Below are 24843 nucleotides of genomic sequence, written 5' to 3'. Positions count from 1 at the left end.
ACCATGGCCGCCATGGGCAGCTCATCGTGGCCAGCTCGTTCCGGCACTCCTCTGGTGATCCTATTTTCTGTTTTAGCTCTCCTACGACTCCGTGATGCTCATCGGCTTAATTCTTTTATCTCCACCACGCAGGTCGCGGCGGAACGGCGACCTCGCCACCAGTTCGCGCCGCCACACTCACCATCACCGCCGGCCATCTAGCTCCGCCTCGTCCCCGGTTCAACCAAGCAGCGCATCGACATCGCAGTGAGCTGCTCATGCAGCCTGAGCCCTTAGACTAACCTATACCATGTTGTATTTGCTGGAGCACCGCCGCGCTGCCGTTCTGTGTCCGCCGCACTGCCATGGAATGTGAAGAGAAGAGGACAACTGGGACGGTTGCAGTGTTCAAGAAACAACATTTTTGGCGTGAGATAGACACTGAGTTTTTTACTGTGGGATTAGAAGACTTGTTTGATCTCTTCAAACTTGATGGATTGGATGTAGGATTTCTTCACGTGTTGTGACTGTAAGTACAATTTCATCTATTTTCTAGGCTTGTTCATTTTTAGCTAGGGATGCTCTTCATATATTTGCTTGCTAAATTGCTTTTGTATGCTTCTTTATTCCTAGATGCCTGATTATAGAAGCTAGGACCAAAGATGTGCCTGTTGGCATTATTGATCCAAATCCAGTGCCAATAAAGACTATGAACACTGATAGAGGCTATAGAATGGATTATCTGGAATATTGCCTAAGGAAATATGCCAAGAAAAAGTTTGTGATGTTTGCACATAACTGTGGTGGGCACTGGATTGTTGTCATCATCGCTCGAATGTGGCAGAAGGTGATATACCTCGACTCCAATAGAGGCAAGAGGTCAGATTTGACTCCTATCAAATCTGTGATAGATGAGTGAGTATTGTCTAACCTACTATTGACCCATGTATTTCTTTCTTAATTATGTTAGTGGAAGTCAAAAAAATTTCATAACAACTCATGTATGTGTAGTGCTTTTGGCAATTGCCAACCCAAGCCGAAGAAAGGGCAGAGAAAATTGAAGTTGACCCATGCATTCAAAATTCCAGTAAGTAGTGCTTCACTTTCACAGTTGTTTTGTTAATTCAATTATTAACCATATGTTTCCTATGTTCGCAGTGCCAGCAGCAAGGTCTGGACCACACATGTGGGTTCTTTGCGACCCTCAACTTGATGCTGGCGATGGGACAGGCCAATCTGACTGATCCTCAGGTACAACTGCAAATATATATGTACTTATTACTGCTCAGCTGCTGTGATCTACTTGGAATGCCTTGATCCCCTCTTGTTATCATATATACTGCTGCTGTCAATTTTTGAAACTGCTACTATGATCTGGAACAAGATGAAGCTGTTGTTGTGATCTGCTGCTATGACCCTTTTGTAGACTATGGCTGGCTTATATACATTTACTTGTAAATTTTAGTTCTGCTATTGTCACACACACACACACACACACACACACACATATATATATATATATATATATAGTCATCTCTTGTTGTGCAGCTTCGTTTTATGGATGATGGCTATACACATGTGCAACTTCATCTTATGACTACCTTTCTTTGTCTTAGGAATTTGAAGTGCAGTCCACTGAAATCAACTTTGCGGACATTAGAGAGAAGCTCGCCTCGTTTATTGTGTCGCAGATCCTCGACGAAACATGTGAGTTTCATTGTTCACATACAAAACCATGATGAAGTGCCTGGTATATATGTTCATTTGATATGTGAACTTTGGAGTCTATGAGATACAATTGGAGCCGTGAGATATAAACATATGAGAATAACCTGGTAATAAACAATCGATCTGCTGTGAACTATGTGTGATATATGTGTACTTTGAACAAATTAAGTTTTGAGATGAACATATATGTCATTTCTGTGATCTGTGTATATCTGTGCTATTTGGGCTGTGTTGTGGGCTACAGACGGGTCTAGGCTACTGTAGCATTTTCTTACTACAGACGTGTCTATAGACTGGCCCCGTCTATGGTAAGAAAAATACTATAGACGCGTGTAGAGAACACGAGTCTGTAGTATGCTACTTACTACAGACGCTTTTACAAACATCGTCTGTAGTAGGATTCTTACTATAGACGCTTGTATTATACACGCGTCGGCACTATGTTTCTTCACATAGACGCGTTTACAAACAACGTCTGTAGTAGGATTCTCACTACAGACGCGTGTATTGTACACGCGTCGGCACTATGTTTCCTCACACAGACGCATTTACAAACATCGTCTGTAGTAGGATTCTTACTATAGACGCTTGTACTGCACACGCGTCGGCACTATGTTTCTTCACACAGACGTGTTTATAAATATTGTTTGTAGTAGGATTCTTGCTACAGACGCGTGTAAAGGACAAGCGTCTGAGATATGGTTCTTCACACAGACGCGTCTTAACCTTCTCACGGGCGCGTGTAGATACTCACCAGTCTCTGTTAAGGGCTCATCACAGACGCGTGTTCGTTTTTGTCACAGTCGCGTGTTAGTAACACGCGTCTGTAGTGTGTGCTTATTACTTGCGCGTCTATAATAAACCTTATTACGGACACGTTATGGCAGATGCGCCCAAGCACGTCTGTGATGTGCCTGAACGCGTGTCTGTAATGTGCTTTTTTACATAGTGGCAAGTGTGAGGACCGTCCTACTCAACTAGTACAACATGTGTTTATGCAATGCTAAAAACGCCATACTCAGGTCTACTACGTGCGGTAAGCATTTTTAGTTGATCATATTTTAAGATGTGAAAACATTTTTTGCAAACCCACATGATTAATGGTGAAATAAGCTGGAATTTACAAAATAGAAATTTCGACTCTTTTGTCTGTCTGTGATAGTCTTGGGATATCTCGGTTGCATCCAATTTTCAACTAATTACATTGTCATACAACATCAGAGTACATAATAAGGTTTTTTTACAAAAGTTTGGATACAAGCCCTTGGTGATAAATAAAAAAACACTAATTTCCTAATCATAAGGCATCCTTGAGTGTGGACGAAACCAAGTACTATCCTCAACACCACAGCAAGTCTAGAAATCTGCACACCATTATATGTGTGTGGGCCATGGTCAACACCAATGAGCTTCAGTGAAAAACAGAAAATAAGGGATTCAGTGGTCCTAGTAGTTTGGTTGTAGTATGTGTCCTTAGCGCATGCAAATAGCATCAAGTATATAGTATATCTCTACAAAACCAACCCAAAACTCTCATTCTCACCATCCACACCACATGTCTCATCTTCCCTCACAACACCCTCATTCTCTCGGTCTAAGCGAAAGGTGGCCATTGCACGCCCCTCATCTCAATGGCGTCAAGCCGGACCTATCTTCGAGGGAGGAAAGCAACGTGAGGAGCAGGGTTGATAGAGACGGCTGAACGAAAGAATGGTGAAATCAAACCGGCTAGGTGGAGGGATGGTGTGCGGAAAGAAAAAAATGGTAGGGTGAAAAAAAATAGTGGGTGTGAAAAAATCATCGAGAGGGGGTGAGTGGTCAGCGCTCCATTCTTCCTGCTAGATAGACGTTGGTCTTTTTTAGTTGTAGAGATACAATAGGTTGCATTCCTTTATTCTTGACGATTTTATCCAAATATCCAGAAGAGGCGTTGAAGCTCATCGTGGGGTGATGGTTGACAACGTAAAGCTACTGGATCAAATGAAATGGACGATCGCTTTGATGTACATGTGTATTTGGCACATGACAGTCTCACGGGTACCAAAATTTCTGTCTTTTCTCTTTGCCATAGTATGGTTACTTTTGGCCATGCCTTTGAAGCAAACTTTTGGTACATACTACTTAGTACTTATTACTTTAACATCCATGAGATTAATTATAGGTTGAATGGGCTCAGCTTGCGGCTTGTGCTCCACACCCTGTGCTGCACGTATCTACCACTCTACCTCGGCTGAAGCTCTGATATAGACATCTCATTCTCCGAAACTGCGGCCACTAACTGCTGCTGATTGCTAATCAGCACACTGTCAGAACTCCAAGAAGCGGCTCTTGGGCCATCGTATGAGGCAGCAGCAGTGATGCCGGAGCTGAAGGCGAAGGCTGGCCTGGACGGGGCTCGCCTGTCATCAGAAGTGGAGGTCGGACTGCTGAGCATAAGCACCACTGCGGAGGCGTCCGGCCGATCCGCCGGGTTCTCCTGGACGCATAGGAGCCCGACCTCAATGCAGTTGAGGACCTCGCCTTCTGGGTACCCCGATTCGGCCAGCAATGGGTCAACCACATCTGCTGTCGAACCTGTTCTCCACTTGTCCCAGACCTGCACAGACCATTGATTTTCATATATGATACATGGGACACGGGAAAAAATCATTCTTAGCAACATTGTGCACTTACATGGCTCAGCACAGACACGGAGTCTATTTCAGAGTCGTATGCACTGTTGTTCCTTCGCCCGGTCACCATCTCCAGGATTATAACACCGAAGCTGAACATATCTGACTTGGAGGAGACATGCCCCCAGTAGGCATACTCTGGAGCCATGTACCCGCTACATGCATCGACAACGTGCTATCAAGATCAGTAATTAAGAATTAATCGAGCTTACTAATTAATTATATCGATTGGCACATTGCTCATAGCCAACAAGACCTGAGCATGGCCCTAAAACTCTAAAAGTTTGGCACATTGCTTGGCAGTTGGTACTTACAGGGTTCCGACAGGTCGTCTTGTTATATCCCTAGACTGGTCTCCATGGAAAGCTCTAGCGATGCCAAAGTCTGAAATTTTAGGGTTCATATCCGCATCAAGCAACACATTGCTCGGCTTTAAATCTCTGTGGATGACCTTCAGGCGGGACTCATCGTGGAGGTAGAGAAGTCCCCGTGCAATACCACAGATGATGGCAAACCTCTTGCTCCAATCCAGCTGCTGCCGTCTCACTGGATCTGCATAATCCCAACAAGAGAATAAAATTAGAGGATGAATAATCTATGTGAGTTCTCTTATTTGAATTTGAACAGTAGTTTGATGTATACCAAGAAGGAAGGTATCTAAGCTTCTGTTGGGCATGTACTCATAGATGAGCATCTTCTCTTCTTGCAGGCACACCCCCAGGAGCTGCACCAGGTTCCTGTGCTTGAGCTTGGCAGCCAGCACGAGTTCATTCTTAAGCTCGTGGAAACCCTGTGAGGAATTCTTTGAAAGCCTCTTCACAGCTATCTCTTCCCCGTCCTGTAATGTACCCTGCACAAAGCAAAGAGCCCGTTCTTACCATTTTCGACAAATCATTCATATATTTTCATTGTGCATTTTAGATAATGCTGCAACCCGACACTCTAGTACTGCACAGTATGCATATTGCCAATTCACGATAATAGTGCATCGTGACTGAAAGTACCAAGTATTTTGTAACACCACGTTATGTGATATATAGAGAGAGGAAAATGTACCTTGAACACTTCTCCAAAACCTCCCTCTCCAAGTTTGTTTTCCTCCGAGAAATTGTTTGTTGCAGCTCTTATCACAACTAGATTAAGTTGCTCGGACTCAAAATATCCAATGTCCTCTTCTTTGCTACTACTGTTGTCTGCCACACAAAAGAAACAACACATATCCGTGAGGAAAAGATGATATAGTTCAAATTCTGGTGAGAGACTGACATTATTATTAAGTGGAATCTAGTCAGAGCACGCCCATCAAATTGAGAAATGAAATGTTGTTTTCCCTAAAATCTATCATATAAGGGATGTATGGGACGAAAACACGGTCTAGTAGATTGAGAAAAAGACCCCTTTCCTTAAAATATTTCCCCAATTGAGAAAAACAATTCCCAAAACCGCTAAAGAACGGGTAGCACACCTAGCCATCTGCTTCCTCTCCGCACTAGGTGTACTCACCTATGCCACAAAGGTTGTGCGCAGACCACCAAGCCACTGCCGTGCCAAGGCTGCAATCATTGAAGATGGAGGGAGAGCGTGCGGGGTGATGGGAAGGTGGAGGGGGTAGCGGGGCACCGAAAGACGAGAGGGAGAGGAAAGAGAAAAATTATTCACCCCACTTACACATGGTTCCCACATGTTAGTGGATGTAAGAGGACGTGGCTTTCCTAGCCTCCCACATATACCTCCTTTCTTAGCTTGAATCCTGCTTTCTCAATTTCATTTAAATAGATACAGGTATAATCAAAAATTCATTTTCAAAATTAAAGATTCGTCCTTTTGGGCTCCCCACGGCACCGAGACTAACGAATGAACCGGTGGCAAGTACTTAATTAGCTAGGGCCTAGGAGCATGGGCGTACCTTGTGGATTTTGCTTCTGGTTGGCCTTATTTCGTTTGTACAGGAAGACACCAACGACGACGACTGCGGCGGCTAGCACCGTTCCAACAGCGAGCGCGACCGGGAGAGTCGCGCCGAACGTCTTTTTTCCTGCGTTGCAGCCAGTTTTTTTTTAAATAAAAACGTACAACACCACACGTATTTCATTAGCAGCAGTGCCTTCGTCCACAAAAGAATGTAATTCTCGCTTTTCGAAAAGTCAGGTCATTTGAATTTTGACTAAATTTATATAAAAAAATACTAACACTTATGATACAAAATAAGTATCATTATATTAGTTATAGAATATATTTTTATAATAAATTTATTTAGAGACATAAATGCTAATAATATTTACTATAAACTTGGTCAAATTTAAGCTAATCTGACCGGTATGGATCCTATAATTAAATTCTTTTGTGGACCGAGGTAGTACTTCAGTGGGGAGAACAGAGTACGACCTAGAATGCCGATCGAGGAGCGACAATATTACAGCGGTCCTCTGTTGTTTAGCCCAGGAAAGAGCAAAAAGTAAACATGAAATTCTTTTATTGATCATGCGAGTCATGACTCAAACTCTAAACTTTGTTTCTGAAGTAAAAAAGTTGCACAACCATGGCATAGATGTTGGAAAAATGGGAAGAAAAGAGCGAGAAGACGATAGCTTGTTAAAGCCAAAGAATTGGTTGACGATGACTGTATGGAGTTCATACCGATGGATGCGACCGAGACATATGGTGAGAGTGGAATTCTAGTGAATGAAACAAACAAAACTATAAAACATTTTAAGTAAAAAAACAAATAAATGAAAAAAAAACTAAGGAATCCATGCTAGTTTTAGTTATTTACTTAACCCACTGTTATATAGATGTACTAGGAGCATCTCCAGCAGACAACCTAAACAGACAACATATCCTCAATTTGGATAGTGGGGCAAGAAAATCAACTCCAGCAGACCTACTTAACCCAACAAATTTGTTGGCTACCCAAATCTCTCTTCCCACTACCCATTCGTGTTGGGCCAGGAGGGACTACCCAAATTTCTGGTGCGCGGTTCTCATACACGCGCGCTCGAGTCTCTCTCGGTTCCGCCCAGTCTTCATCACCTCCGCCCCCCTCCGCCGTGGCTCCCCAATGCTGGCTGAAGTCCCTAGCGCGGTGGGCCTCTCCGACGAGCACGACGTACCTCCCCGGCGAGTGCGACGTGCCTCCCCAGTCCCAGATCTCGCCGCCCAGTCATCCGCCCTAGCCCCAAATCCCGACGGCGGCGCCATCCTCGAAGCCGGCGGCTCTGCAGCGGGCCTCGCACGGGCGCGGGCAGGCCTCGCACGGCTCCCGTGAGGACACGGCGGCCTTCTCCGGCGAGGACGCGACAGCCTTCTCTGGCGAGGACGGGGTGGATCTCGCCGCCCCGACTCCGCCACGACTCCCCCAGCGCGGGCTCCTCCACCGTGGCTCCTAGCGCGAGCGGATCTCGCCGCCGCGACAGCCTTCCCCGACCTGCTGCTCATTCCCCACAGTGGCGCACCCTCATTCCCCTCTGGCAATGACCGATGGTCGAGTTCCTCTATAGCGAGCCAGAGAACATAACATGTGGGTCCTACATGTCATACTCTGCTATGATGGATTTGGAAAGCCTGTTTTAGGTAGTATTGCTGGAAACGAGAGCAAAACATGGGTAGTATCAAGATAGATGGCTACCCAAATAGAGAAGTAGGTAGTCTGATTTAGGTAGCATTGCTAGGGATGCTCTAAGCTCTTGTTTGGATATAGTCGGATTTGCATCAATCCACATGGATTGAGGTGAATCCGATAATGTCCAAACAAGGCCTGACGGTGCAGAAAGTGACCAACACGTAAATATTTATAGTTTTGTCGTACGTTATGATCGGATGTGGCCTAGCACTCAATGACACAAGGTTTACACTAGTTCAGGCAACGTGCCCTACGTCCAGTTTGAGTCGGTCGGTGACTTTATTCCTAAGCCCAGGTGTTCGAAGTTTGCTGTGGGGTTACAAACGGAAGGGAGTAAGATGGGGGTGCAAGTGGTCCGGTCGGACCCTGGTCCGAAGGACCGAGAGTGACGGGAGCTCCGCTATGTGCTAAGTGTTCGAACGTATGTTGTTTGTTGGAATCCTTGGTTGTTCGGATCGTTGGAGCATGTTTCAGTTGTCGTTTGATTGATCTCCTGTTGGGAGAGAGCGCATCCCCTTTTATAGATGAAGGGGACGGCCTTTACAAGTGAGAGAGAGAGAGAGAGTTCATATGCTACTAAGTCTTGTTGCCCACGCCGTCGGGTACAAGATGATGGTAGGCGCCCATAACACTATTTATGTCAGACGCATGTGGGAGGTTTTACTGTATTCACCATGTACGGCAAATGATGGCACCCACAACACTGTCGATGCCCAGAGGCATATGGGGGTTTTTTACCATGTTTGCCTGGTATAGAAATTGATGGCGCCCACAATACTGTAGGGCAAATCGTCAGCGCCGACAACACTGCTTCGGTTCTGACATGCTCGGAAGGTTGCAGGGCACCCTTCCGACATGTCCTGTCGGTACTATCCTGCAGGTGTACAGGGTACAGTCCTTGGTTTTGCGGTTGACTTGAGCGTCCTGCTTTACTTGCCCTGCCCGTTTCCTAGTCCTCACCTAGCGGGCATCCCTGGTCAGTTGGTCCCAGTCAGCTCTGACTGCGCCAGTCAGAGAAGATCTGTAAGCAGAGGTTCGGTGTATCCCCGGTCGAAGACGTGGGTTGGAGTCGGAAGCGTTGTTGGCCATGCCTTCCGGTTGGAGAGTCAGGCCGAAGTCGAAAGCGAGGCCTTCCGGTCGAAGAGGCGGGCCAGAGTCAGAAGCGGGCGCCGTTCCTCCTTGGCCAGGCCTTCCGGTCAGAGATTGGATCACCCTTCTGGCCTGTCGTTTAGGTTTTTGGGCCGGCCCAGGAGTTGCGCATCATTCGCAACGTCGTCTGCTGGGCTGAGCTTTTGCTGGGAAGCAGGTCCATGAGGGACCCCGGGTTTATGAACCCGACAGGAGCCTCGAGCCTTCGGGCGATTCAGGTAGAATCGTTTGGGGATTTTTTGTCTTGACAACGGGTGCGTGCGAGCGCACCCGTGGGTGTAGCCCCCGGGCGATTCAGGTAGAATTATCTGGGGGGTTCGTGTTTGCCAGCAGGGGAATTTTTTGTTTCGTCAGCGGATGCACGCAAGCGCACCCACGGGTGTAGCCCCTGAGCCCCCGAGTGATTCAGGCAGAATCGCCAAGGGGATTTTGTCAGCGGGTGTGAGTGTGTGCACCTTAGTGGGTGTAGCCTCCTCTTTCTAGTTTCTGATCCATTATTTCTAGGAGCATGGTCCTAGGCATTTGGTCGCGGCCAGACCAAGGCGTCGGGTGACAGCCGAGGGATCAAGCGAGACGGGCTCACGGACCAAGGCATCAGGCGTAGCCAAGGGACAGCCGAGGGATCGGGGGAGATGGGCTCACAGACCAAGGCGTCGGGCGCAGTCGAGGGATCGGGCGAGATGGGCTCAGGGACCAAGGTGTCGGGCGCGCCGAGGGATCGAGCGAGTCAGAGTCGTGGATCCAGGCGCAGCCAAGGTCATCAGTTGGAGTTTTCATGCGCTACCCCGTCCATGGTTTTCGCAACTGGAGGGGCTGAGCTAACGTCGCTTGCCTCGATGGCTCGAGTGACGCGCTCGGTGAGCTCGCTAACGGGCACGTTCGAGTGAAATCTAGGTCCGTCGTTTATGACAGTGTCGGCATAGCCCTCATGTGACATTCCACTACTCCTTAACCTGGGTCCCGACAGATGCCTGGGTCATTCCGGAGACCGACCTAGGTGTCCCGCTGGCCTCCCCTCGATGGAGATTCAGTGGGCTTGGCTCGAGGTTAGGATCGAACAAGAAGGTTGAGATGAACCTGTCTACTTCGGAGCAGACTGGGTGAGGGCCGCTTGTGGCTCATCTACGTTTTCTCCCCTAGCTCTGTTTGATGTGAGGCGGCCTCGAGCCCTTCGTGGGCCGGCCTTCGAACCCCGGTCGGTCATTGCTCATGTTGAATGGGGTAACTACCACTTCGTGACGCAACATGGAGCGTTGTGATGCATTTAACTGCATATGTGATGCTTCAGATGTATGGGATGAATGAATGTGAATGCGTGCATGAATGTATGAATGACAACAGATGAATGAATGATCGTATAAAGAAATAGTGGGGTTTGGTAATGTTACCTTGATGACTCGAGTGACGGGGTTTGAGGAGCTCCTATCGGATATGTCCGACCAGGATCCACACTCGTCGTTCATGACAGAGTCGGCATGGCCCACATGGGGTGTCCCTCTGCTCCTTACCTATCTCTCAGCGTTCACCTGAGCCGTCCGATCGACTTAGGAAGCCCGTTAGTCTCTCCTGGGTGGAGATCCCATTGTTGGGCCTTTCCAAGTCCCGCCTAGGAAGGAGGAGGGCCGCCTAGGTGTAGTTGCTCCTTGTTTCTCGTGCCCGGCATGCGGTAGTGGTCGGCCATGCCTAGGCCATGTCCCGTCTGACCAGGCATGGTTTCGTCGAGCAGGGTGTGTCCCATCGGTCAGGGCGCGTCCCGTCGTTTCCCATCCGCATTGAATGGGGGAAGGGAGAGGGTTTTTCACCCCCAGTCCCTCGCATTTCCCCAACTGTTGCGCCTCCTCTTTAAATAGGGGAAGGGAGAGGGCTTCTCGCCACAATCCTTTGCCTATTCTCCAACTGCTGCCTCTCCTCCTTCATCCTTCTCACCAAGAGTGCTTGTGTGCCACGGCGGTTCCTAAGTGAGAGAGAGGGTAAACGAGGGGGAGAACTCATAGATCCATTCGTGAATCCGGAGCGCAATGTCGAGCTGGAGGCCACCCGAGGTGGTACTGGCCACCTTCGCCGAGAAGGGGCTGCTTCTGCCAAAGGAAGTAGTGCACTAGATCCTACATGAGCTCCTTGATGAGTGGGGACTGGAGCTACAGTGCCTCAATCTGGCTGGGGTGCTGCGTGTTACCAACTTCGTCACCGTCTACGAGGCCTTCTTCGGGATGGAGCCGTACGTGGACTCTTTCCGGTGGATCTTCCCCGGGCGAACCTTGTCCGAGGAGAATCCGCCCAGGACCGTGCCGGTGGGGGGTTTTGCCCCTACAGCTGCTCAGGTTGGCCAGTTCATAAAGTTTGATGAGATGTCAGAGACATCCTCTAGCCATGGCGGCCATACTACGGCAGGCAGCGTCCCTATCCAGGGGCTACCCTACCTGTATGGGAAAGTCTGGAGCTCCATGTTCTTCTGTTGAGCGTCTATGGGCGTGACGCCCTTGAGGAACCCGTTGCGCTCGCCGAAGTTGAGGAAGCAGAACCGGGCGGGGCCCTTGCGAGCGTGACTAAAGGCGTGCGTCAAGAAGACATCACTCAGCCTATGGATGGAGTGGAGGTCGGGTCGGAAGCTCTACCCGAGCCGAGCGTTGCCCGTCAAAGGGCGAATAACCTTTATCTTCATCGGTCGTGTCGTCAACCGATGCCGTTGAGCAGCCACAGTAGGAGTAGCCAGTAGATGTAATAGTTTAAGTTCATGGGGGGCCCCAGTGTGAACAGTTGTATTGATGAATACATCAATTTTTGTTTTGTGATGAATTTAATTTAGGGAAGCTTGTCCCATCCGTTCCTTAGTTTTACCTTAGCATAGTTTTGTTTTTATTCTTTCTTTTTCGCACATCTTGTTCATCCCGTAGACTGCAATGTTAAGAGCCTAGGCGTGGCCTACGAGGCTCAGCTGCTCGTAACCGTAGGTAGAGGCGGGGTGCGATCGGTCGGAATGTTGAAGCAAAGTTTACGTAAGATAATTAAAGAAACGGACTACCCTTTTGTTTGGGTAGAAAATGTATTTACCATATGATAGTAAAAAAGAGGTGGTATCGCACCCTCATGGAGCCCCCGAGTGACTCAGGGCGAAAGTGTTCGGGCCGGGGTGCTTTGCAGGAGCGAACATTGAATGAAGAAAAAACAGTAAAGACAGAATTTTTAGGGGAAGAAACGATGTAATTGTTCGATGTTCCAAGTGTTGGTGAGAACGTCGCCGTTGTCGTCCTTCAGTCGGTAGGCTCCTGGTTGGATCACTTCGGTCACCGTATAGGGTCCTTCCCATGGCGAAGAGAGTTTGTGCTTCTCCTTGGTCGACTAGGTCCTTTGAAGCACAAGGTCTCCGACCTCGAGGATTCTTCCTCTGATTTTCCTCTCATGGTACCTGCGGAGAGTCTGCTGGTAGTGAGCAGGGTGAATGACGGTCGTCTCGTGGGCCTCCTCGAATAGGTCGACTGTGTCTTATTGAGCCTCCATGGCTCGGTCGCAGTCGAAGGCCTTCACTCTTGGGGTGCCGTGGTGGATGTCAGAGGGCAGCACTGCTTTACCTCCGTAGGCCAGGAAGAAGGGTGTGAACCCTGTGGATTGATTCGGCGTTGTTCTCAGGCTCTAAAGGATCACTGGGACCTCTGCAACCCATCATACAGCATACTTGTTGAGTCGATCGAAGATGCGCGGCTTAAGTACTTGGAGGACCATGCCATTGGCATGCTCGACCTGGCCGTTAGTACGTGGATGTCCGACCGAGGCCCAGTCTATCCTGATGTCGTATCCACCACTGAAGTCCAGGAACTTCTTTCCGGTGAAGTTAGTTCTGTGGTCAGTGATGATACAGTTAGGAATGCCAAACCAGTAGATGATGTCGAGGAAGAACTTGACTGCCTCCTCCGAGCGGATGTTGGTGATGGGCTTGGCCTCTATCCACTTGGTGAACTTGTCGACCGCTACGAGTAGGCGAGTGAAGCCGCCTAGGCCCTTTTTTAGGGGTCCTACCATGTCGAGGCCCCAGACCGCGAACGGCCAGGTGATAGGGATGGTTTGGAGCTCCTGAGCCGGCAAATGAGTTTGTCGAGCATAGAACTAGCATCCCTCACACCTATGAATGACCTCCTCTGCATATCATAGTGCAGTGGGCCAGTAAAAACCTTGGCGAAAGGCTTTTCCGACCAGAGACCTTGGGGCTGCATGATGTCCGCAGATTCTAGCATGGACCTCGAGGAGGAGTTGTTTCCCTTGGTTGGTAGGGACGCACTTCATGAGTACCCCCGATGGACTTCGCTTGTAGAGTTCATCATCGATGGCGACGAATGTCTTGGCACATTGAGTGATCCATCGAGCTTCAGTCCTTTTGGGTGGGAGAACCTCCTCGAGGAGGTAGGCGAGTAGCGGTGCTCACCAGTCGGTTTGATCGGGTGCCAACACGGCGACGTCGGCGGGTGACGTCGTCATGGAGGCACTAGGGTCGAAGCCCCCGAGCGCTGGTTTGGTGTCAGGGTCGGAGCCCCCGAGCGCCGGGTTGGCGTCGGGGTGTGTCTGGGTTGGACCTTCTAGGATGTGGGCGGACGGCTCATGGAGGTCGTTGATGAAGACCCCGCTTGGAGACGGATCCCGCCTGGCGGCCAATTTTGCGAGAAAATCGGCGGCATCATTGTCCTTTCGAGGGACGTGATGCAGTTCGATCCCCTAGAATTTGTCCTCGAGCTTGTGCACCTCTTGGCAGTATGCTACCATGAGGGGGCTTTTGTAGGAGGACTCCTTCATAACCTGGTCGACGACCAGCTCTGAGTCGCCGCGAACATAGAGTCATGCAGCGCCAAGCTCGATGGCGATGCGTAGTCCATTGATGAGGGCCTCATACTCCGTGGCGTTGTTTGAGGCTGAGAAGTGGAGGCGGATGGCATAGCGGAGCCTACTCCCATCTAGGGAGATCAGAACCACTCTAGCCCTGAGTCGGGCGCCATGATGGACCCGTCGAAGTACATCATCCAGTACTCGTGTGTGACGTCTGGGGTCAATAGCTGGACCTCCGTCCATTCGGCGACAAAATCCACGAGAGCCTAAGACTTAATAGCGGTACAGGGGATATACCTAATGTCGCGGCCCATGAGTTTGAGTGCCCACTTGGAGATCCATTCCGCATCGTCGCGGTTGTGGACGATGTCTCCGAGCGAGTATGAAGTGACGACCGCGACTTCGTGGTCAGTGAAATAGTGCAGGAGCTTCCGAGTTGCCATCAGCACAGCATATAGGAGTTTTTGCACCTAGGGGTACCGAACTTTGGGGTCGGTGAGTACCTCTCCAATGAAGTATAAGGGTCATTGGACCTTAAGGTGGTGTCCCGGCTCCTCCCTTTCGACGACTAGGGCGGCGCTTACCACGTAGTTGCTTGCCGCGATATAGAGGAGGAGGGGTTCTCCCCATTCGAGAGCGACAAGGATTGGGGCCAACGTTAGTGACTCTTTGAGGCACTCCAAAGCCTGTTGTGCTTCCTCAGTCTAGACAAACGTGTTTGTCCTTTTGAGTACCTTGTAGAGAGGCATCCCTCACTCGCCGAGCCAGGAGATGAACCGGCTCAGGGCAGCCAGACAGCCAGTGAGCCTCTGTATGCCCTTGACGTTGCGTATAGGGCCCATGTTGGAGATGGCCATGATTTTTTCGGGGTTGGCCTTGATACCGCGTTTGGACACGATGTATCCCAGTAGCTTCCCCTTCGGAACCCCGAAAACACATTTTTCGGGATTCAATTTGATGTTGAACCTTTGGAGGTTCGCTAATGTTGCGGCCAAGTTCACGATCAGGTCACAAGCTATTGCCATTTTGACCACTATGTCATCAACATAGATGGCAATTGTTGGTTTCAGCCGCCCGGCTTGATCAGGCTGATCGAGTGGGTCAAATTGATCGACGAAGCATTGCTGCATGCACCTTTGGTAGGTGGCGCCAGCGTTCTTCAGACCGAAGGGCATGGTTACATAACATTACGAACCATACGGGGTGATGAACGAGGTTGCGAGCTAATCAGTCTCTTTCATCGCAATATGGTGATAACCTGAGTAGGCATCTAGAAAGGGGAGGATCTCGCATCCCAAGGTGGAGTCGACTATCTAGTCTATGTGTGGCATAGGAAAGTGATCCTTTGGACATGCTTTATTGAGGCTAGTATAATCGACGCACATTCTCCATTTTCTGGTCTTCTTTTTAACAAGGACAGGATTGGCAAGCCAGTCGGACTGGAATACCTCTCGGATGAAATCGGCTACCAGGAGTTTGGCGGCCTCCTTGCCTATGGCCCTGTGCCTCTCATCGTCAAAGTGGTGCAGGTGTTGTTTGGCAGGCTTCAAGCCTAGGATGAGGCGTAGTGCGTGCTCGGCGACCTCCCGTGGTATGCCTAGCATGTCAGATGGTTTCCATGCGAAGACATCATGGTTGGCGTTCAGGAAGTCGATGAGCTCGCATTCCTATTTGGCCGGGAGCTGGGTCCTGATCCGCACCATCTTGGTTGGGTCAGTGGGGTCGATCCCCACCGCCTTAGTTTCCTCGAGTGGGCAGAAGGCCATCGAGGAGGTTGGTTTGTTGCAGTCCGAAACTGCTGGGGTCGATGACTCTCCAAGCCATGGGAGCTTCGAAGAGTTGATGACGGCAGTGGCAACCTCGTAATGCTCGTGGTCGCACGTGAAGGCGTGCAAGAAGGTGCTACCCATAGTGATGACATCGTTTGGTCCCGGCATCTTCAGCTTTAGGTAGGTATAGTTGGGGACCGCCATGAACTTGGCGTAGCATGGCTGCCCCAAGATGGCGTGGTAAGACCCTAGGAAGTCCACCACCTCGAAGGTAAGCACCTCTGAGCGAAAGTTGGCTCGGTCGCCAAACATGATGGGCAGATTGATCTGCCCGAGCGGGTCCGCCTGTGCTCTCGGGATCAGGCCATGGAAGGGAGAGCTCACCGGTGGGAGCTCCGACCGGGGGATGAGCATGGCGTCAAGGGTGTCGACGTCGAGGATGTTGAGGCCGCCACCTCCGTCCATCAGTACCTTGGTGAGGCGCTTCTTGTGGATGATGGGGTCGACAATGAGTGGGTAGCATCCTAGTCTGACAACGTGGGATGGATGGTCCCTCCGATCAAAAGTGATCGGAGATTCCGACAAGCGAAGGAAGGAGGGGACGGCCGTTTCGGTGACGCACGCCTCTCGGTAGCGCACTTTGTGCTGGCGCTTGGAGTACATGGCATCGGATCCCCCAAAGATCATGATTCATTCCTCAGGGTCAGGGAAGCCATCCCCATCCTTGCTCGCCGTGCCTCCTTTCTTGACCGCTGCCTCCTTGCCCGTTCCTTCTTTTGGCCCGTCGGCCTGTTGTACGAAGCGCTTGAGGAGCTCGCAGTCCTTGTAGAGGTGTTTGACGGGGGTAAGCATGGTTGGTGCAGCAGCTATCCATGAGCTTGCCGAAGAGGTTAGGCAAGCCCTGCTGGGGCTGCTTGCCCGTGCGATTAGCTATGGCGACCAACGCGGAGTTGGCCAGTCGGTGCCAATCCTTCTTGTTCTTCTTGCCCCTCTGCGTGGAGGGCCATCATCTTGGTCCTCGCGCTTGGCCTTGCCCTTGCCCCAGCCTCCGTTGAAGACCGCTCCGACCGCCTCCTCGCTGGAGGCGTGGTTCGTGGCAACGTCGAGCAGGTCGCGGGTGGTTCAGGGCTTCAGGCAACCAAGTTTGTGGATCAAGGACTCGTAGGTCGTCCCGGAGTGGAATGCGCTGATGACGTTCGCGTCGACGACATCAGGAAGGGAGTTGTACCGCTTTGAGAACCTATGGATGTAATCCCGCAGGGACTTGTTGGGCTCCTGCTAGCAGCTCTTGAGGTCCCAGGAGTTCCTAGGGTGGACGTACGTCCCCTGGAAGTTCCCGACAAAGATCCTCTTGAGATCCGCCCAGTCATGAATGTTGTCATGTGGGAGGAATTCGAGCCATGCTCGAACATGTTCCCCCACATAGATGGGGAAGTACTAAATGATGAAGTGATAATCATCCACTCCTTCGGCTCGGTAGGCGAGCCGAAAGTCTTCTAGCCATATTTTGGGGGTTTGTCTCCCTAGTATACTTGCCGATGTTGGTAGGTAGTTCGAAAGCACTATGGGAATGCCGCTCTCTAGATGCGCCGGCCAAAGACCCATGGTCTCGGGCCATCCGGGCTAGGGCTCCCGTCATCCAGTCAATGACCACGCCTGGGGTGTGTCTCCCCGGTCTCCTCAATGGTCCGGTCGAAGCCCGTGTCGTCTGCTCTCACTGCCGCCCTATGGACGTCATCATCATGTTGGGCCCGACGCCGGTTGCTGATGACGCTGTGAGAGTCTTGGTTCGGCCCGAGGCGTTCGCGCACAGGCGGTCAGTGTGGAGTGGGTGCCGGGTTAGGCTATGGCACAGCTGCGCCCTCCTGTGCAGCGCTCGGCGGCTGTAACGGTGAGCGGATGGAGCGATTCGTCTAGTGCGTCCCCACTCCCCGGGTGGGGAGAGAGGCCACGAGTCGGTGTCGCGATGCGGAGCTCTCCGCCTGTTGAACGGTGGTGGTTTCCACCAGTGCCCAGAGGTTCCGGTGGGTCGCCTGTTCCTAGGGGTTGTCCGTCTCGGGAAGGCTGCGCAGAAGCATCGCCGCCGCGGCGATATTTTGGCCAGCCTGAGCGAACTATTGGGGACCATTCCCCCGTCCATGATGTTGCACTGGACCTGGTGGGCCCGACCCTGGGTGCCGCTCATCGGGTTACGCGCACGGGGCGCATCGTGGTGCGCCGAGCGCGCTAGCACAGGTGGCGGCTAGTTCTGCCGCCTTTGTCGTAGCTCCTTGCCTTGCTCCTGGGCACATGCGAGGGCATCCGCGCGAGGGTCCATAGGGGTGTGGGTGTAAAGAGACTCCACTACTATCGGCGGCTCTCCTAGGGCGTCCACCATAGCGCACTCCCGGGATAGAGGGTGTCTAGGTGCCACGACGTCGTCGATACTGGAGTCGTCGCTCTCAACATCGTCATCCAGGAGGTCATGAAAAGAGGCAGGAGCGTAGCTCGCCATTCCCATGAATTCGGATGTGAGTGGGGGCAGCGCCAGCATCCTTCGGAGCCCCCGGGCATACACGCCCATGGGAACGCGAGGCTGTAGGGGAACCGGTCGCATGGCAGTCGCGGCAGGGACAACAGGGTTCCTCCAGAGAATCGGCGAAAGACAGTAAATAGCGAGTAAATAACAAAGCTTACATTACTCACAGTGGGGTTTGAGCAGAGCGTATGCTCGGAATGAAGCGCAGGCGCCTCACCGTCGAAGTCGTCGGGTGTCCCGAAGCCGATGGAGGACGGGCGCTGGAACAAGTGCCTCCTTGCGGAGGTGCAGCACGCCGAGCCGGTCAGCGATGAAGTCCTAGCTTCCGAAGAGGAAGGCCTGGGATGGCTCAAAGACGGGTGGAACCCACATCCCAATAGGTGGGAGTGCGGGAAACTCTAGTGAGCCGAAGTGAGTCATATCGCTTGAGCCCACCATGGCGGAGATGGAGGAAAAGTGGGCCATCCGATGACCAAAAGTCTGAACGTACGGCTCTTCCCCACGGACGGCGCCAACTGTCGGTGCAGAAAGTGACCAACACGTAAATATTTGTAGTTTTGCCGTACGTTATGATCGGATGTGGCCTAGCACTCAATGACATAGGGTTTATACTGGTTCAGGCAACGTGCCCTCTGTCCAATTTGAGTCGGTCGGTGACTTTATTTCTGAGCCCAGGTGCTCGAAGTTTGTTGTGGGGTTACAAACGGAAGGGACTAAGATGGGGGTGCAAGAGGTCCGGTCGGACCCTGGTCTGAAGGACCGAGAGTGATAGGAGCTCCGCTATGTGCTAAGTGTTCGAACGTCTATTGTTCATTGGAATCCTTGGTTATTCAGATCGCTGGAGCATGTTTTAGTTGTCGTCTGATTGATCTCCCTGTTGGGAGAGAGCGCATCCCCTTTTATAGATGAAGGGGATGGCCTTTACAAGTGAGAGAGAGAGCGAGAGTTCTTATGCTACTAAGTCTTGTTGCCCACGCCGTCAGGTACAAGATGATGGTAGGCGCCCATAACACTGTTCGTGTTAGACGCATGTGGGATGTTTTATGGTATTCACCATGTATGGCAAATGACGGCGCCCACAACACTATTGATGCCTAGAGGCATGTGGGGGGGGGTTTACCGTGTTTGCCTGGTATGGGAATTGATGGCGCCCACAACACTGTAGAGCAAATCGTCGGTGCCCACACACTGCTTGGGTTCTAACATGCTTGGAAGGTTGCAGGGCACCCTTCCGACATGTCCTGTCAGTACTGTCCTGCAGGTGTACAGGGTACGGTCCTTGGTTTTGCGGTTGACTTGAGCATCCTGCTTTACTTGCTCCGCCTGTTTCCTGGTCCTCACCGAGCTGGCGTCCCCGGTCGGTTGGTCCCAGTCGGCTCCGACTGCGCCAGTCGGAGAAGATCTGTAAGCAGAGGTTCGGTGTATCCCCGGTCGGAGACGCAGGTCAGAGTCAGAAGCGTTGTTGGCCAGGCCTTCTGGTTGGAGAGTCGGGCCGGAGTCGGAAGCGAGGCTTTTTGGTTGGAGAGGTGGGCCAAAGTCAGAAGCGAGCGTCGTTCCTCCTTGGCCGGGCCTTCCGGTCGGAGATTGGATCGCCCTTCTGGCCTATTGTTTAGGTTTTTTGGCCGGCCCAGGAGTTGCGCGTCGTTCGCAACGTCGTCTGCTGGGTCGACCTTTTGCTGGGAAGCAGGTCCATGAGGGACCCTGGGTTTATGAACCCGATAAGGCCTAAATCAGTGTTAGAGAGATTATACACTACTACAGTGTTTTTAATGGAGGTGGGCAAAAACACTATACCAAGGCGGGCATTCAGTCTGCCTCCATTCAAAGGTCTCGGTTAATGGGTTATTAACCCAAGCGGCATAGTGCCCTCCTCAGTAAATTAAATTAAAATAAAAAAAAGCAATGGAGCCCAACGCTGAGCCCATCTAGGGCCCGACGTCGAGCCCAGCCACGCCACGCCGTCGTCGTCGCCGTCCTAGATCCGCCGTCACCGGATCCGCACCTGGACGAGCCGAGCAGCCCGCCGCTGCCGGATCTGCACCTGTACGTGTCGAGCGGCCCACCGACGCTGGAGGTGGAGGGGGCCCGCTCGACCCTCGTGCGCTGCCTCCGCTGGACCTCCTCCTTGCAGATCTGCCCTTGACAGACCTCCACCTCGTAGATCCGCCTGAGCGCCGCTGCCTGGGAGCCGCCAGGACACGAGGAGCCCTACCAGCGACGGGCGCGCTGGGCCCCAGCCACCGACTAGTGAGCGCCACAACCGGATCCACCGCCCCACGCCCCACGAGCCGCGCACCACCGAGAGAGGGAGAGGGAGGCCGGAGTGGAGAGAGAGGGAGACGGCTCGGTTCGGAGAGGGAGAGGGAGATCGCCAGAGGGGTGCCGCTCGGTCTATCGTGGGAGGGGCGCCACTCGGTCTCTGGAGAAAGAGAAGTGAAAATGAGAAACCCTAGCTAAGTGTCTGTATTTATACTCGAAATTTGTGATCCTCCGGCATTTTTTGAGGCAGTCAAATTTTGTGACCACCTCGGTTAATGTTTGGGCACTGCCTTGCAAAATTATTTGTGTGGTAGTGATACCCATATCCGGTGAAACAATAAAAGTGATATAGGTAAAGAATGTTATCTTTCTCTAAAATTAAAAGCGACATAGATAACGTACGTTATCTTTTTCTAATATTCACTACTACATAAATGATTTTCTTAGCAATGGAGACATTTCTAATAGAGGCGGCTCTATCAAAATCCACCTCTAAAAATAGTTCCCGAGCCGACTCGCCTCTAGAAATCAATTTTTATCCAGCTGGATCTAGAGCCACGTCTAGAAATCGATTTCTAGAGATAGGTAGATCTAAAGCCATCACTAGAAATAGATTTATAGAGGCGGTTGGTTCTAAAGCTGTCTCTAGAAATAGATTTCTAGAGGTAGATGGTTCTATAGCTATCTCTAGAAATAGGTGCAGCAGAGTAAAATTTATAATTTTTCAAACAATGTTGGATGAAGAGAAACTTTATATCAAAGTTGTACATCTCCAACAGATGTTCAACATTGTAGTTGACATCTTTTTCATTTGAAGTCATTTAAATCCCACAAATTCTGATTGAAGTTCTCACATTTTGAAATTCAAATTTTTTGAATGTTTCAAACGATCACAGATGGAGAAATGACCAAAACAAAAGTTATAGATCTTGAAAAGATAAAAAAACATTGCAGCCGAGAATTTTTTGTTTAAAATAATCTATGGTCCCAAAGTTCAGTTTGAAGTCCTCACATAGTTAAATTCAAAAATTTCAAATGACCTGGATGGAGAAACGACAAAAACCAAAGTTGTAGATCTCGAAGAGGTATAAAACTTCATAGTTGACAACTTTTTCATTTGAAATCATTTATCTAAGGAAAACTCTGTTGGAATTTCTCAAATCTTGAAATTCGAATTTTTCAAACAAAACCAAAGTTGTAATACTCGATAATAACTATAACTTTTCATTTGAAACCATTTTCATTTTAATTTGTTTATGGTATCGAATATTCATTTCAAAATCCAATAAAGTAAATACAAAAGGATTATATATAGCTTTTAGTCATAAATGACTTTGGGTGGAGTAGTACGGGAAGGTATGTATGAGTCCTGAGGTTATGAATTTGAGCCCCCATGGTTATATATCTAACTTATATGATTTTCTTTTGCTTTTTTATCAATTTGTGATTTCTAGATGCGGCTTCTGTTTTCAGCCATCCCCTACAAACCGTTGATTTGTAGGGACGGGCAGGTAGAGATGGCTGCGCTAGTGGTCCCTATAGAGATTTTCGAGCCGCCTCAACAAATCATTTGTGTAGTATTGCTTCTACTTTTCTCTCCTTCACACCTTCTAATTCTGGTTCAGTTTTCTCCTGCCTGATTCAGTTCTGTAACTGATTTTGTTCCATAGAAATAAAAGCAAACTAGAAAAGGTTGTATACTATATATACTAAGAAAAATAATTGAACTCACTGTGACCTTGGGTTTACAAAGAGGGATTCTACCACCAAAATGTTGCTATGTTTGTGTAAGTTTGGTGGACAAATCATCATATTTAGTTGTTAGCTGCAATTCAACCTCTCTAATAACCAAACAAATCAAACCGCTAAGCACCATGCCATCTTCACCCAGGTTGTAGCATAGAGAATAGCGAGAGGGTTCACGGTACAAGGTAAGTGAGAGGGATGCATGTGTAATTGATTCCAGTTTTGTTCGTCTGGTCTCCACGACTGAGTACAAAAAGAAAGTATTTCGAATACGTTTCCATGTATGAACTATATTTTTTAAGAAGTACTAGTATTTTTTAAAATAAAATACCTAATAAAAATCTATACTTGTCAACAAGGATAGGGTGTAAAGTTTGGAGACAACGTTCACTAGAATTACCTTATTTTTTTTGTCATATATGTTTATATTAAACAAAATCTATACAAAGTTGTCAACAAAAATAGAGGGTGCTGTACAGTTTAGAGACAAGCAGGTTCACTAGGGCTCACTGATTTTTTTTTCTCTTGCCATGTTTATATCAAGCTAAAGGCATATAGACATTTATTTTCGTCTTTCTGCTATAAGACACGAGCATAATTGCTACTCCCTCCATTTTAAATTACAAGATATTTTGGTTTTTCTAGTTGATTTTCTAAAAAAAAACTAAAACGTCTTATAATTTGGAGTGGAAGTAATAATATAGTTATATGGGCCTGTTTGGTTTCTCTCCCACCTCCTAAAATTCCTATCACATCGAATATTTGGACACATGCATGGAGTATTAAATATAGACTAATTATGAAACTAATTGCATAACTTGCGACTAATTTGCGAGACGAATCTTTTAAGCCTAATTAGTCCATGATTTGACAACGTGGTGCTACAGTAAACATGTGCTAATAATAGATTAATTAGGCTTAAAAAATTCGTCTCGGAAATTAGCCTCCATCTATGTAATTGATTTTGTAATTAATTTATATTTAATGCTCCTTATTAGCCTCTAAATATTTGATGTGACATAAATTTTAGGAGCGACTAAAAAACCAAACACCCCCTATATGTGGCAATGCTTACAGTTGAGAAGCTCACCTGGCCGACTTTCTCCGACGAAGGTCGAGGGAGCTGGAGCTGGAGCTAGAAGCGGTGTCCCATCGAGGGCCAGATCATAGTAGGGGTAGACCTCCATGCGCAGGTAGCAGTTGTAGCCGAGCACAAGCCCGCCCCTGTGACCACTGCAACATGACGGCAGCCGCTGCACCGAGTCATTCAAGCACTTGCGGCACTCCGCCGCCGTCCGATCCCTCATGCACTGCAGGAGCCCATACATGGTGCCATTGGGTGCAGTGGAATCATACACTGCCGCCCCTGTTGCGAACATGGGCGCCGTCGATGACGTGGCGGAGCCATCGACGACTTGCCTGGCGAGCCTACTCATGAGCGTGTTGTAAGTTGTCTCGAAGGTAACCGTGTTGGAGACCACAGCGCCGTTCTGGAACTCCTGCCGGTACGCGTCCTCGTAGGCCGTGGACGCGTTGGTGTCGGCGTAGCTGACGAAGCAGAACATCGGCGCCGGATTTGCCACAGCGGAGCCGTCGTCGTACCAGATGGCTGCGCGACGGGTGGTATTGCAGCGGCTCCTGATGCCGAGCGCGGCGTTCTGGACGTACGTGGCGCACTGAGCTGCCGTGGAGTCGCCGCGGCAGATTCCGCGGACAAAGGCGCGGTCAGTGCCGTTGCCTCGGGACAGGGAGGCGACGCCCGTGGGCACCGCGGCCGACGGGAGCTCGTCCAGCAGCGCGACGACGTTGGACCAGAACGTGCTATTGGTGGAAGAAGCGGCCGCCACCGACGACGATTGGCAGTCGAACCAGGTCCACTTGCTGTCCGTGGATAGCACGACGGTGAAGAGGCTCGCCACCATGGCAAGGAAGAAGAGCAGGGCAGAGCCACGGGATGGAGACGACGGCATGGTGGCGTTCCGGAGGTGTGGCGACAACGGCGTTGCAGGAATAATCTCATCCCACACTTGGATGATTGCACGCAGTGACGCCGATGTGGATGCCGCACCTAACAAACGGGTGACGCCGACGCCGATGGATGCCGGACCAACCCCAGCGTAGACTGGTGGACTTGTCTGATACCGTCGACTTCTATTCTATCTCTATGGCACATTTGTTCGTTGCATATTTTCCTACGAATAAGGCCGCGGATGGAATAGCTGTCTCGACCATTCGGCGAACACATAGGAAATATCTTTCCATCTTGGCGACTTGTACGCTGTCGACGGGTCCGGTGAGAGCAGCTCCACTATCCTTTCTAATTATAGTACAGTGTCCGTGCTAACGTCACGGTTTTATTTCAGGAATGCATGAAAACAACCAAACAATGATTTTTTTGTATAGTTTAGGTTTTACGCAATTTTATATGATATTGTATATAATCCGAAAAATAGCAGAAACAGTAGGAAAGAACCAAGTTAATCAACTCGACAAAATCAACATAGCAAGTAACCGGCCATTTGACCACATCGAGCAGTTTAAACGTTGAAAGAGCATCAGGATTACTTTAACATGTTGTCTTAGCTCCATTTG

General features: G+C 49.9%; 1 protein-coding gene across 2 annotated transcripts; it reads right to left on the bottom strand.

The window, feature by feature from the left end:
• Nucleotides 1-3766: 3766 nt before the first annotated feature.
• Nucleotides 3767-24278, bottom strand: LOC136471804 (cysteine-rich receptor-like protein kinase 15). Of its 2 annotated transcripts, XM_066469552.1 has the most exons (7): nucleotides 23342-24278; nucleotides 6286-6414; nucleotides 5436-5572; nucleotides 5022-5229; nucleotides 4694-4931; nucleotides 4381-4534; nucleotides 3767-4303 (listed from the first exon to the last, which is right to left on the bottom strand). In XM_066469552.1, exons 1-7 carry the CDS (start codon nucleotides 24219-24221, stop codon nucleotides 3929-3931), a joined length of 2121 nt encoding a protein of 706 aa, XP_066325649.1. In that variant the 5' UTR covers nucleotides 24222-24278; the 3' UTR covers nucleotides 3767-3928. The 2 variants fall into 2 exon arrangements, with proteins under 2 accessions (XP_066325649.1, XP_066325650.1); XM_066469553.1 differs by lacking the exon at nucleotides 6286-6414.
• Between the last annotated feature and the right edge of the window lie 565 nt (nucleotides 24279-24843).

Source organism: Miscanthus floridulus, chromosome 8, assembly GCF_019320115.1.
Source record: "Miscanthus floridulus cultivar M001 chromosome 8, ASM1932011v1, whole genome shotgun sequence".
Lineage (NCBI taxonomy): Eukaryota > Viridiplantae > Streptophyta > Magnoliopsida > Poales > Poaceae > Miscanthus > Miscanthus floridulus.
The sequence above is the reverse complement of the archived record's forward strand: the minus strand, read 5'-3'. Positions and strand labels throughout refer to the sequence as shown.